The 14,641-nt window shown below is 54.6% G+C and overlaps 1 protein-coding gene across 1 annotated transcript in view; it reads right to left on the reverse strand.

Annotated features, from left to right (window-relative positions):
- Positions 1-3,748: 3,748 nt before the first annotated feature.
- The window catches only part of EFNB1 (ephrin B1), a 13,237-nt gene continuing 2,344 nt past the window's right edge, over positions 3,749-14,641 (reverse strand). The window contains exons 2-5 of the mRNA XM_017858005.1: positions 7,009-7,286; positions 6,147-6,239; positions 5,820-5,948; positions 3,749-5,664 (exon numbers count right to left, since the gene is read on the reverse strand). Coding sequence (XP_017713494.1) covers positions 5,252-5,664; positions 5,820-5,948; positions 6,147-6,239; positions 7,009-7,286 — 913 coding nt within the window. The 3' untranslated portion in view covers positions 3,749-5,251. The remainder of the gene's footprint in view (positions 5,665-5,819; positions 5,949-6,146; positions 6,240-7,008; positions 7,287-14,641) is intronic.

Below are 14,641 nucleotides of genomic sequence, written 5' to 3' on the forward strand. Positions count from 1 at the left end.
GAGTCTCGCTCTGTCGCCCAGGCTGGAGTGCAGTGGCCAGATCTCAGCTCACTGCAAGCTCCACCTCCAGGGTTTATGCCATTCTCCTGCCTCAGCTTCCCAAGTAGCTGGGACTACAGGCGCCCGCCACCTGCCTGGCTAGTTTTTTGTATTTTTTAGTAGAGACGGGGTTTCACCGTGTTAGCCAGGATAGTCTCGATCTCCTGACCTCATGATCTGCCCGTCTCGGCCTCCCAAAGTGCTGGGATTACAGGCTTGAGCCACCACACCCGGCCTAGGATAACTTCTCAGGATGCTTAACAACCTCGCAAAAGGCCGACTTTGGTGGATGATAACAGCAACAGCCAGGTCGTAGGGTCCACTCTCAAAGCAGGAAGAGTCATCTAGAAGCTCTGCCCCAGAGCCAAATTGTCTACTCCGTCTCTCATGGGAGAAGCAACAGCTACCATTTATTGGTACTTGCTATGTGCCATGCGTTCAATATTTATTAAAAAAAATGAATACGTGAATGCATGAAAGACTCACTTTAGAACCCAAGTTTTAAATCAGTGTATTCTCCATTCTATCTCTCACATTCTTGTGACTCAGTCACCAATACAAAACAGAATCAAGAGTTACCTGGGCACTGAAAGACTTTTCTAGAATGTGAGGTCTCTGGGAGAAGGGACCTTGTCTATCCTGCTTTTCACTGTACTCCAGTGCCCAGACCATTGACTGGCATATAGTAGGTACTTGGTAAATATTTTCTGAATAAATGAATAAAGTTAGTATTACTCCTTCATTACCCAGACAGGGATCTGCCTGTCCCTGGTCTAAAAGGGAGTTATGGCAAAGCAGAGACAGGCCCTCAGGTCTCCAGCCTCTTGGTCCAGGGCTCTATCACCTGGAATAAAGGGCCCCATGGCAAACTCCTCCCACCCTCCCATATCCCTTCATCCTTATTCCCTCCAACCCCCAGCTTTCCCTTTTTTCCTTTCTCTTTGCCAGCTGAATAATTAACCATTGAAAACAGAAACTATAATTACTCTCTCCCCAATGCCTTTAAATTGCTTTCATTTTGGGTTCTATGACCCCTGTCCTGGGTGGGGGCTGGTCTCCCCCTCAGCAGCCTCCCAAAGGGGAAGCCAACCTAACAAGTGCCAGCTGGGGCCTCAGCCCCCCAGATCCAATGTCCAACTGTACAGGAGGCCAGCAGCAGATGGGCGAGGAGGGTCCCAGGCAGGCTGGGGCTGACTCAGCTGGGGTGTCAGTGGGACTGTGACGTGCCCAGGCAGGATAGGAGGCCAGGTAGGCAGGCGGGTTGGATTTCCGAGAGTGATTGATGCCAGGTGGCCAGAGGGCCGCTTGCTCAGCAGGGTCCAACCTAGGATGGCCCCAGTGGGGCCTGGGTCTTTCCGTAGGTTGCTTAGCCCAGCTTCGTGCCCCTGCCTAGTGGACACCAGGCCATTCATGTCACTGGTTCCTCAGGGAGGCCACCTGGGAGTTTAAAATCAACCAGTGCAATAAGGTCACAAGAGCCTTGGCCTTCCAGCTCCACAAGGCCTTATCTTTCAGGGAAACTGAGGCCTGGTTAGCACCTGCTCAGTTTGGCTTTATTGGTGAACTGGGCTCAGCCTGGGGAGAAAGCCAGGGAGCCCCACCCTCACCTGGGAAGCATCCTGTATCCCTGACTCACCAGGAGCTTAGGCCCAGCTGAGACAGGAAGGAGAGTCAAGGGTGGGGCAGTCTGGGGCCCTACCACTGGAGGCTCACACCTCCTGCCTCCAGCTAGCTGAGCTTGGTCCCTCCCTGACCAAGACAGATGGAAAGGGAATGGGGAGTGGAGGTGGGGAGGGCTCCTGTTTTTTAAGATCCCCAAGGAAGCATGCTTGCTCAGACAAAGGCAAGAAGTGGGAAGTCAGACCCCTCGCTCTCAAGGAATATATCTTATTTGCTTGTGGTGTAATAAAAAGGCGTGCACTTGTATCCTAGAGCTCCCGTTCACCTGATGTGTGTCCTTGGACAAGTTACAGCCCCTCATAGGGTCTTGGTTTCCTCATCTCAAATATAAGTCAGGTAATTTCCCACCTACCACCCTCACAGGGCAGTTTATGAGACTCAATGAAACAAAGTGTGTAAAAGCATTTGAACAAACTGCCAGGTGCTGTCCAGGTGAAGGACACAAGGAACTACTAAGCACACCGTGTGGTCAACAGTGTGAGCACCAAGCTCAAACCAGCGCCAGCCATGGCACCCATGCTAGGGCAAGGGAACAGTCACTTGCGAAGCTTCTGGGCTACCCAGCAGATTGCCCCACTCCCCTTTGTAAAATCTCCCTTGGATTTTACTTCACACTCCCACAGCTGCTCCCAGAGGGCCCCCAGGGCTTCATCCCCCACTGGGAGAGTTTAAGGCAGCTGGTATCCTGGACTGGGTGGGAGACTACTGGAGGACACTCAGTTGGAGAAGTGTGGGAAGTGCTCACTCAACCTGAGTCAGGCTCTACCCCAGTGAGCGACACCAATCTGGCCTGAACCAACCCTGATGAGAGACCCCCAGCCCAGGCCAGGCCCCAATCTGGGCAGGCAGTCAAGCAGCAGAGGCTCCATCTGATCCAGGCACTTCCTTTGGTTAATGAGAAACCAAATAAACAGCCTCTGCCCCAGCTGGCTCTGGGAGCACCCCAGCCAGGCCCAGCCCTACACTAGCCCAACCTTCCTTCCCTCCACCCACAGACCCTGTGGCTCTCCGCCCCCTTCCTTCTCCACCAGCTCCCCACTTCCCTCATAGCCCGGGTGGCTCCTTAGCTAGTTCTCTGGGGCTTCCCTGCTCTGGATCACTCTCTCTCTCCTTCTTCCTCCTGTTTCCTCTGCTGCCTTCTTCCCCATTTTTAGCTGCTGGATCTCACTTGTCCTCTTCCCCTGACATCTGTCTTAGCCCTCTCCACAGGGAGTCCCCCCACAAGACCAGCAGGCTGCTCCAGGCTGGAGCAGGAAGGCTCCAGGCCCTGCCAGTCTGCCTCTCCGCTGTGGGATGGAGGCCAAACCCTCTTCAGGGCTCTCACCACACTCTTTGACTTGAGCAGGTTACTCATCAGCCTGTAGGAGGTAGACCGGGTGCCCAAGGCTGCTCCAGCTTGAGGGTATTGATTGCCAGCCAGAAGCCCCCAACTATGCCATGGTGGTGGCTGTGGTGTGGCCCAGCTCAGAAGCAAGATTCTTCTGGCTGAGAGGTGAACTGGGCAGCCTGAAGCAGGCCCAATACCCAGTAGGCCGCAGCTGAAGCTCAGATCTTGGGAAGTTATTTCTATCCACCTCCAGGCGTCCTGAGGCAGGGCAGGGCTGGGCCTGCCAGCAGGTCCCAGATCTAGCCCCAGCTAGGTGGTGGCAGTACTTGCGGACACACCCAGGTCCCCATGGGAATATCCCCTCCTCCATCAACCATTTCTAACTGGGCCTGTGCCAGACTGGGCAGATGCCCATGGCCTATGCCACAGAGATGACAGGATGAACAGGGGAAATGGTCTCAGGCTCCATGACGGCAGAACAAGAGAGCAGAAAAACCTGGGGTGAGGGGAGTGGCAGGAGGGGCATAGGGCATTAAAACATCTTGCTCCACTAGGATAGCCACTCTCTTCCCATACCTGCCCCAGTCACCAGTGGTTTGGGCACAGGAAAGCGCACACATGCACATACCCCCACCACACACACAAACACACACACGACTCTCACTCTCCATTTCCCAACATCACGACACCATTTTATACCCATTTCTCCATGTGGTTAATTTTTTTTTTTTAGTTCTCATTTTTTTTCTAAGAAAAAAGCAACAAGAAAATAATTCAGAGTTTATACAAAACATCTTTACATTATTTTTTTCCAAAAAGACTAGTATTTACACAAATGGCAACAGAAACAAAAACAAAAACCCTTCCGACTGCCACCTGGAAGGGGCTGGCTGTTCTGCTCCCTCTCCCACCTGGCACTGGGGTGGGCAGCTGGCCAGGAGGCAGTGTGGAGGTGGATGGTGTGAGGCCCAGCTCCTTCCATGGCTGCTCTGGGAGTGCCTGCAAGGCGCACTCAAGTGGCAGTCTGTTAGCAGCCGTGCTGGCAAGGAACTGGGGTCAAAGTGCACAGCGGGCTGGCCCAGCCCCAGGCAGCCTCTTCCTCTTTCCAGGCCCCAGCCCAAGACTGGGACAGCAGCAGGAGCTGGGTTGGGTGGGGGTTACCCACCTGTGCCAGGGCCCAGAAAAGGGGCAGGCCACCTGGTCTTATACCCGCTTAGGTCTCCACCCTGGGCCTCTGTTTCCCCACCAGGCCAAAGGATGCCAAAGGTAAGGAGAGAACAGGGCAGGGGGTAGGGGGGAAACTCCCAGCTCTGCAGGGCAAATAGCCACCTGGGCACCTCACCTCCCTCCACCCCCCATGAGGTCATCTGCCTGCAGCAGCTCTCCTGTTCCCCAGGCAACAGCCAATTAAGACATTAATTACCGTGAGACTGAGAGAGGCAGGAGATGCCCAAGAATCCCACAAGGAAGGGATTTTTTTTTTTTTTTTTTTTTTTTTTGGTGGAAGGGTGGCAGTGACTACCCCATTGCCAGGATAAGCCTCGTAGAAGGAGGGTCAGGAGGGGAGGGTGGGACACCTTGCCCAGTAGCACTTTCCTCTTCCATCATGGGCAGGAATAGCCCTGGCCTGCCCCTTACCCCACCAGAAATACCGAGGAGTCTATAAAAGAAATGGCATCGTATGCTTCCTGGCCGACCACATCGTGCCCCAGGCCCTCTTATACTGGCTCGGGCCAGGCTCACAAAGCCTGGGGAGGGGCTGCCTTTTACATTTTTCCATTTTTCTTCAAAAAACAGATGAAAATGAGTTGACAGCTAAAAAATGAACACAAAAGCATTAAAAACAGTGATGATAGTGGACAAGCAGTCCTGGGAAGGTGGCAAGGGGGGCGAGGGAGGGGCAGGGCCAGGGGACTGCCTCCCTGCCTGCTGTCCACCAGCGTCCAGCCCTGCCCTCCAAGAAGGGGCGCCCCCACGGAGCCCAGAGGCCTGGCCAGAGGGGGAAGGCACAAGAGCATGGGGTTAGGGGCACAAGCACCCCCCTCCGAAGCCCAGGGGCAGGGAAAAGGGGATTATAAAAGCCAAGAAACTACAAAACTAAATACAAAGGTGGGCACAACTGGCGAGGGGAGGGGGTGTGGGGGCGAAAGGAGAGGTCCGGTCCAGGCCGACTGTCCCTCAGGGGCCTGAGGCCGTGCTGGGCACTCAGACCTTGTAGTAGATGTTCGCCGGGCTCTGGGGCGGCATCTCCTGGACGATGTAGACGGGGTGCCCGTAGTCCCCACTCACCTTCTCATAGTGGGGGCAGTAGTTGTTCTCTGTAGTCCGTAAGGGAATGATGATGTCGCTGGGCTCGGTGCCCGCTGTGCCACTGCCCCCCTTGGGACTGGCCAGGGTACTGAGCGAGAGGGCAGCCGCCCGCTGCTGCGTGTGCTTGCGGTGCCGCTTGCGTAGCTTCAGTAGTAGGACTGTCAGGAAGATGATGATGAGCAGGAAGATGACGCAACCGGCACCGACAGCTGCAAACAATGCCACCTTGGAGTTGAAGAAGCCATCAGGGTCCCCGCTGCTGCCCCCACTTGCACCTGGGCCACTCTTCTCTTCCTGGTTCACAGTCTCTGAGGAAGGGAAGTGGGGAGGAACAGTCAGCCAGGGGTCCCAGGGACACACAGCAGATTTCAGGCCAGGCCCAGCTTGCATTTCTTCAGAGACAGGGCCTAACAAGGTGACAGAGCAATGGCTCCTGACCTCTGGGAAATACATATACACTTACCATGCTTGCCATAAGAGTCACCCAGGGAGCCCCGACTACCAGGGGCCTGTGTGGCCGTCTTGACAGTGTTGTCTGCCTCCTTGCTGGGCCTGCTGGTAGTCAGCTGCTCAGGCGTCACAGCATTGGGATCTAAGAATGGAGAGAGAACAGGTGAGAGGGAGGGACCTGGCCAGCATAGGTGTCCTCAGTCATCAAGGGTGGGCCAAGAATGGCCTGGATACTGTAACCCTGCGCCCCCCACTCCTAATACACATGCACCCAGCCAGGAACATCTGTTCCATAGGTCAAACGGGGTGGAGTGAGGGGACCCTCAGACTAGGCACTCACCTTGGCCAACCTTCATGACGATCTTCATGGTGCGTGTGCGGCACACACCCCCCTCCCGGTTTTCCAGCCCCTCCAGGCTTCCATTGGATGTTGCTGCAGGAAGAGGCCAGAGAAGTCAGAGAAGTCAGGAGGAGAGAAAGGTCTACCAGCATTACCCAGAAACTCCCATTCTGCCTCAGCCAACAGGAAGATAAACTGCAGTTGGGAGAAGCAAGCAGTTCCCATCTACCAGTGAACCTTTTCATTTTCTTCCCTTCCACTAGGAACAGAGTGGCCTAGTCCAGCCCAGGCCAAGAACAAGCCCCACCCCCGGGGGCACTGCTCCCCTATCACGAGCAGGCCATGGTCCCTCAGTAAGGTCTGCCTTTTCACTGGGATCATAATGGGGGCTTCTACATAGACTGAAAGGAATTCTGGAGTAGGAATCATGAGAACTGGGTTGGAGTCCTGACCCTATCTCTAACTCACTGTGTGATCTAAGGCAAGAAGCCCCTTCACCTTTTGGGGCCTTGGTTTCCCCTGAAGAAAAAGGCTGAATAGCTGGCTGATCCCAAAGGGCCCAGCAAATGCTACCATTCCCAATATTAGAACTTAGGTGGGCAAAGAAAATAAGAGAGAAGCAACATGAATTGGAGACCTCTCCTGCCCAACCCCTGGAGCCAAGGTGAACTTGGTAAATGTTGGGGCCAGAATTCCAAGGCCAGGCTAGGCGGAGAACATGCCAGTCTTCAAAGGGTTTCAGATCCGGCAGGGCCTTAACTACATGCAATAGCACTGTACCACGTAGACGCTCCCACTACTACAGGAGAGGAAAGAGTTAAGCCCAGGGAGAGAGCCAGAGGATGGGATGGGTGGGACTCACAGGTAATGTAGTAATCATGGTGCTTCTTGAACTCCAGACCCATGTAGTTGGGGCTGAACTCCTGGAACTTGATGGTAAAGCGTATTTCCTGTTCTGGCCTATTGCAGGTGACCAACACGTTGGGGTCGAGCACCGTGCTACAGGTATCTGCCTGCTCACGCCGCACCAGGTACAGCTTGTAGTACTCATAGGGCCGCCCTGCTTCTGCTCGGGGGCAGATGATGTCCAGCTTGTCTCCAATTTTCGGATAGATCACCAAGCCCTTCCCACTCAGGAACCTGCCCAGAAGGAAGAAGACGGTCAGCCTCGGGGTTGGGGGTGGCCCCAGGCCATTCCAGAACCAGGGAAGTGGACAAGAGCCAGGCTGGGCCTACTGGGTGGAGATGGCAAGAGCAAGCCTTCTGCCCTTCCTCCATCCTCAGGCTGGGGGTGGGGAGAGAGAACCACACTACCAGGAGGGTGTGGAAGGGGTGGCCCATGGGCAAGGCTGCCAGGCTCTGACTGCTCGGCAGGGTGGAGCACTGCCTGGCTGGGGGAGCCCTTTGTCCTAATGTGGCATTTCCACAGGGGGCTGACGTGGCCAATGGGCTGGGTACCAAGGTGTCAGGCCCATGCTACCTAGAGGTGGCAGTCTTATATACCCCCACCCCCAACAAACATTCCTTCATGACCGCTGCTACTGCCTCTCCTATACCCATACGCACACACGCGCACGCACACACACACACACACACACACACACACACACACACACAGCAAGCCCACACATGTCTTAGTCACCACCCCCCCACAGCTCCCAGCCAAAGGCTGGGGGAGCTCAATCTGTCTGGGACCCATGTCTTCTCCCCCATCCTTACTAATCTTGGGCATGATGGAAAGATAGGAACAGGCATTGCCTGGAGCAAAGGGATGATGGCCACAGTCTCTGGCCAGGTGCAGCTCTGCTCACTTCCACTGCCCATTGTCCTACTGGCAATTCATCCCACCCTCAAAATGGAAGAGGCTGAACCCCTAAACTTGATTCTTCTCATTCCTAAAAAGAACAGAGGAGAAGAGAAGGGGCTCAACCAGAGACAACAGATCATAGGAGATAGGGCCTCAGTAACCCCACTCATCTGTATCCTAACCCCTCACCTCTGTGTTGCTCCTACTCCAGCTCCTGAGAGGAGATGGACAAATGCCTTTTGAGCCAGGTTCATATTCTAATCCAGAAGGCCAGGCACTGGGGGACAGCAGGGAGGGTCAGCTGCCGAGGGCCACCTATCCATAGGACTCTGTCCTTGCCTAAGCACACAGAAAGAAAATGGTGCTTTTTTGGCCATTTCTGAGCCTGGATGGGCTGGTGCTGAGAGCAAGGCAGAACCATGTAGGAGAAAGAACACAAACTTTAGAATCAGATTCCCAAGCTAAGCCCTTACTAAATATGTGACCTCCAATGCCCGATCTGAGCTTCAGTTTCTTCTCTTGTAAAGTGGGGGTGGCAAGAGCCCCTACCTTCCAATACGGTGGTGGGAAGACGAGGCAGCACATGGAGAACACCTAGCACACAATAGGCGTTCAACGTGTTTGACTGCCTCTTAGAAGCAGTCTCCCAAGAGGCAGGAGGTCAGATACTAAGACTAAGTACCTATGAGCTCACTCTCATATTTTGGAGGGGAAACAGGAAGAGAAGATACGGTTCCATTATCAAGGACTTTACTGTCCAGTTTGGGTTGGAAAAGTAAATAACCCACACTCGAGTGATAGACAACACCAGGCTATCTGTAGGTATGTGTGAGGATGATGATTCAAGCAGCAAGGGCTGGAGGCAGGGAGAGGAAGGAGATAGCTCATCTGGCCAGGATGGTCAGAGATGGATCCACAGGAAAGGCAGGATGAAAGTGGGTCCTGGGTGAGGAATAAGAAGTCAGCACACTGCGAGGGTAGACAGCAGTGGCTAGGACACAAAGCTCGGGCCAGTGATTGGTCCAGCTTAGCTGGGAGTGAGGAGAGAGAAACAGAAGAAGAGGTGGAAAAGTTCACCTGGGGCCAAACTGAAAGGCCTCAAGTGTCACAGCAAGCAGGGTGGGTTTCATCCCATTGGAGAGAGGCTCTTGGAGCTGGAAGGACAATGGAAGGCTTCAGGCAGTGCTTAAAGAGAATGAAGCTGACAGTGTCATGCACCAGTTCACAGGCTACCACAATCATCTGAGAAAAGAGTGGTTCCATTTCCTGAGGGCCCCTTACACCAAAGGGACAACAAGCAATACGGGCCTACTGGGAGCTCTGGGCAAATGCCTTTGCAATGCCAAACCTGTGTCCTCATCTGAGGGACGGAAACGATACCCAAGTAGGCAAAGAGGGAAACTGACCACATGGATGAAGTGGATGAAGAAAAGCAGCCTGTCCTCCATGTCAAGTGAGGCTCCACCAAATTGGGAGCTGCCATCTTGATGTGCAGGAGGGTAACAGCCAGAATGAGATGGCCTCCCCACTGGTACCTAACTACAGAGGGCCCAGAAAGGAAGTAGGCATGGGATGGAAGCCTGGATAAACATTTCAGATGGAACACCCCTGTCCCTTGCACCATACAAAGCCAACAAGTTTCCCCAAAGCCTCTAGAATTCTCCAGGCATTTTTTCCCTTTCCAGTGCTCACAATGGTCCCATCCAGATGGCAGGATTAGACAACTGCTCACATCTTAGAGCTAGCAGGAAGCTTAGAGTCCAGGTCCTTGATGTGAGGGAATGAATGATCAGATGAACGTTCCCATTGAAAAGAGGGGCCTAAACCTACCTAGGACAGTAACCCGATGGGTCTAAGAGGCCCTAAAACATTGCCTGAATCGTTGTACTGTTACATCTCAACAATACATATATATGCAGCCACATAGAGGGCACGGAAAGGGAGACAGGCCAGCTCAGCTTTCTAACCACTCGGTTCTGGCTTACTCACCAGGGAGTCCTGTCTACCCCAAGTGCAGTCTCCCATTGCCACCCAGGTTCCAGAGCCCTGGAACAGGGCTTCTGGCTAATTGGGGTTCTACCTTGAAGCCAGGGGCATTGAGGAAACAGATGTCTACATGATGGAGGAGGGGGGAGAAGAGAGAACTATTGCCCCCAAAACCCCTCAGAGTCTCTTCAACCTCGGTGAACAGACTTCATAAATATTCATTAGTTCATTTGCATAGCAGCTGGCAGAGGGAAACTCACCTTCCCCTAAAGTGCAGAAGGGAGCGGAGCCTGATGAGACCTGCCTTCCCTGACCCTGATCCCCCATACTGGTAACTTTCTTAGCATCTTCCCTACCACTGGGCAAACCTCGTCTTGACATGTCAGAAGCTCAAGAGAGTGGTAAGGGACCATAAGGGATGGGTGTGTAGCCAGTGAGAGTGAAGCCCAAAGCTAGGTAGAACACTAGTCATACTTTGAATGGGGATCCTACAGTTCTCCCCTCTTACCAGATTAGGAGTAGGAGTAAGGGAAGAGGAGGAAGAGATGTCCCCAAGTGAAAATCTTTATCCCCCCACCTTACTTCCCCTACCCCATGACCAAGCCAAGCTTTCCTGCCTGGGGCCACCCCAGACAAAGCCCTTTCTGAAAATAAAGGGATTGACATGGCTCAGCAGGAAGCCTGAAGCAGGTCGCCATGGTAACCCCTGAGGCCTTCCCTCTCCAGCCTCTGATAGCCCTGGGACCCCAGGGCGCCACCCCAGGGAGTAAAAGGACTTAGGGGAGGCGGCCTAAGTTATTCCAGCTCTTGCCCTCCACCTAGCTCAAGTTCTACCTTCAGCCTTTCTACCTAGCTTAGAAACACCACCATGCCATCACTGCCACAAAGAATCCTGGGATATGAAAAACCTGAAGGGGCTGGGGACAGGAGCCTCCAAGGCCCTGGACTGGCCGGAAACCAACTAACCAACAGCCCCCTCCTTGTTTTCTCCAGATAAGCCCTTCTCCACCCATGTGAATACAATTTACAGGGGGCAGGGAGAGCTTGCAGCTAGGAGGGTCTTGCCCAGAAAGCTGCCCACATCCCACCAGCTCTATACTTCTTTCCCTGTCACCCTGCTCTCAGGATCTAGCAACTTGTGGTCAGAGAATGGCCAAAGGGGGAGCCTGGTTCTAGGCCATGCAAGTCCAAGTCTGGTAGAAGACTCTAGCCTCAACCTCGATTCAGTGACCTCACCACCACTGCACCTGTACCCGCCAGGGGGGCAAGACCAGTGGAGGACAGACCCCAAGCCAGAGCTCAAGTCTGTTCTCATCCCAGCTAGGGTGGGGAGCCCCCAAATTAAAGGCTCCTCTTTAACTCCCCCAGCTCCACCCAGCCCCCGAGGCTGGCAGGAGCAGGCCTGGCGTGTCCCAGCAGTGCCCGCCCAGGCGTGGGTGGGCAGGAACAGCAGCTGGGTCCTGGCACACATAGCTCTGTCGGAGGCAGGGAAGCCAGGAGAGTCCTGGAGGAAGTCACCCTCCCCACCTACAGTGAACTATGCCCTTCCCTCTGCCCCACCTGGCTAAAGCTAGTGTCCATTATGAATTTAACACCCCACCTCCCCGATGTCGACGTCTGCTTTCTGTGGGGTCCCTGAGAAGAGAGATTCTTGGCTCAGAGAGGAACCAAAGGTGCCACTCAGAGCTCTGCAGGGAGTGTGCCAGGCAGTGAGTTGGCTGCCTTTAGTTCAGGTCACCCAAGCAGTCAGCGCTGGGAGGTAGGCCTAGCAAAGTCAAATGAGGAAGTTGGAGCACAGCTCACCCCACACAGACAGGGCCTGAGTCACAAGGACAGACGCTTGCACACCTGCGAGGTAAGAGGGGAACTCAGGGGCAGGGAGCCAGGGCCTCTTCCCAAACCCCACCTTGAATTCCTGTCTCTCCTACATTTCAAGGCAGCAGGAATGAATGGCACACAACACAGCTCTGCCTCCATAGGCAAGTCATTGACTGGCCTGAGATAAGTCACTTCCCTTGTCCGGGCATATGCCTTCTTATCTGGAAAATGGGGCCAATACCTACTTCCCAGGGCTGTTGGGAGCATCCGATGAGATCATATATGAGAGTGCATTGTAAGTAGCAAGGTGCCGCCTTCCTATTAGTTAGCATGCCAAACACAGCACTATTTAGAAGTAAAAAGCTGAAGGAGCTTACATTCCTGGCTGCTAGCACCCTGACCCAAAACAATGACCGCGAAACATACCCAAGAGGGGCTGCTATGGTCTGCGGGGCAAGGAACCCAGAATGTGGCTGGTGAGCACCCCTGTATCTCAGTTCCTCTAATAATCACAAAGTGGACTCTCCTCCAAACCTGGTGTTCCCATGGCAACTAGCAGCCTCCTGGCTGGCCCACTCTCTCTCCTTTAGTCCCTAACCCCAGAAAACAGTGATGCACCACCATAGTATCCAGGGCCCACCCATCCCCATTCACCTGAGTGGATGAGACAACAGAGAGCCCAAGAGAAGAAAGGGAACCCTTGATTCAGTCCCTACCCCAACCTCACAGGTCTTTCTTGCCCTTCCCTGGCTGGCCTGTGTGGGAGTGGGGAGGCAGGGGAACAGGGTACTTTAGGAGCTGCTGGATTCCCATCACTCTCAGGCCCTCACCTGTGGCCAATCAGCCACAGAGTAGAAGAGGTCAGGTCCCTAACCACCCCGGAAAAGGGCCCCCTGAGCTGGCCTCCCCAGGACTGTGAGCTGGAACAGCTGTGTGGGGCTGGGGCCAACACTTTGGCTTGGAGCAGGCAAGCATGGGTTGGGGTCTGCAGCTGCCCCCACCCATGCTGGAGTCAAGGGTCCTGGATGCCAGGCCGAACCCCCCCACCCCCGCCCCCTTGTAGGGAACGTTTGTAATGTGATCTCAGGCATATTCTGACTCCCTGGAGGTGGGGGAACCTGAGTGGGGGGCAGGAAGGGGTCAGGACGGGACTGAGAGACTGAACTGCAGCAGCTGGACTTGGCTGAGGACTCAAGTGTGAGGCCTGCCGGCTGCCCCAAGCTCCCAGGGGACGTGGCTGCAGGAGGGGTCTTCTAGGACCATTTAGATAACAGCCCCCCAACTCAGACACACACACACACACACACACACAGGTTCCTAAAATAAAAAAACTCTAGCAGGACCAAACCCATCCCCCCACCTTGCACTCATGGGGCAAATCTGACAGGAGGGGCCAAGGAGGCAGAAGCTCCTGCCGCTCAGGGACTAGCACCCCAGAAGGCTCCAGCACCAATTTGGGAAAGAGACTTGGGAGTCTTGGGCCAGCCCTTCCAGCTTCCCCTCTCAGTCAGGGCTGGAGCCAGGCCGCAAGCACCTTGGAACCTGGAAGCAGACCCCCAACCCCACCACTTCTTTATTTTGATTTTTTTTTTTTTCCCAAGGAGGAAGCAATTAAGCAGGGTTTATAGGCACTGGGAGATTTTCTTTTTTGGGAGGGGGGTTGCCAGCTTCTGACAGGGCTGAGGAGAGAGACCAAAAGCCAGGAGAGGAAGAGGGGAGGGAAGAGAGAAAATGAGCCTGAGAGAGAGAGCACGGGCATGTGCGAGAAACAAAAGGACTTGAGAAAAAGAGGCAGAGAGTGACTAAGAGTGAGAGGGAGTGTGAGAGCGAGGCAGAACAGGCGAGCCTAGCTGGAGAGGGGAGGTGAGTGCTGCTCACGGAGGGTGTGAGAGGGCGAACTGACACGGGCCTGAGAGGAGAACTCGGGCAGGAGGCAGAGAGGGAGGGAGACAGAGAGGGACTGTTTATTCGAAAGGCTGTGGCAGCCTGAGGGTTGGGCGCGGTGGCAGAAGCAGCCCCCAGAACTCTCGGAGAGCTGAGAGCAGTGCCTCCTTCCTGTCCTCTGGCCCCCATCACCCCGAGCCAATACACGCAGACAGTGGCTGCATTCCAGACCCCTGAGCCTGGATGGAAGGGGGGTGCACCAGGATCAGTCCCTCACCCTTCTCAGGATCTACCCAATTACAGAATGGAATTCGGACAGGTTCTAGAGAGTCTTCAGCCACCCCCCCATCCCCACCCCACAATGCCTGCCCTCAGCTTGAGGTGGATGGGGAGGGGGGTCAGAGAGGAGACCACCCCCCAAAACCTGTAAACCAGTCCAGAGCACTAAAGGCTCTGAGTACAAACGGGGGAGCACAGACAGATCGTGTTTCTTCCAGCACCCCCAACTCTGCAGGAGGGCTCCTTTCCAGCTGTGGAGCTGCATGCTATCTCTGGTTAGAGACCCGAGAGAGCAATTAGGTCACCCCCATGAGCCCCTGTGATGGGCTACCCCAGGCGGATTTCAACTCTCCTGGCTCAAGAGAGAGCATTTCCAGCCTCCACCCTTACTGGGGAAATTGAACACTTCACAACCTTCCCCCCAGGCTCAAACAGCCCAGGGCTCCCAGAACATTTTGAGCCCCTGCTGTTAGGAGAGCGTTGTACCCCATTTGGCTTCTGGGTAGGAAAGAAATTCTTGCCAATCCCTTTCCTTGTACCCAGGCAGAGCCCTCCACCTCGACCCTGGTTTAGCCATCCCACCAACCAGTAATAGGACTCTACCTTAATCGAGGAGAAGAAAACTAAAGCTGCCTTCTCCCACTCCAGGGCTGAGAGATCAAAAGTCCCTGGGACCCAAGAGACCAAGGTAGGCAGGAGCCTGGGAAGTTACCGGGGGCGG

The sequence above is a fragment of the Rhinopithecus bieti genome, unplaced genomic scaffold, assembly GCF_001698545.2.
Source record: "Rhinopithecus bieti isolate Rb0 unplaced genomic scaffold, ASM169854v2 scaffold_47833, whole genome shotgun sequence".
In the NCBI taxonomy this organism is placed as follows: Eukaryota; Metazoa; Chordata; class Mammalia; order Primates; family Cercopithecidae; genus Rhinopithecus; species Rhinopithecus bieti.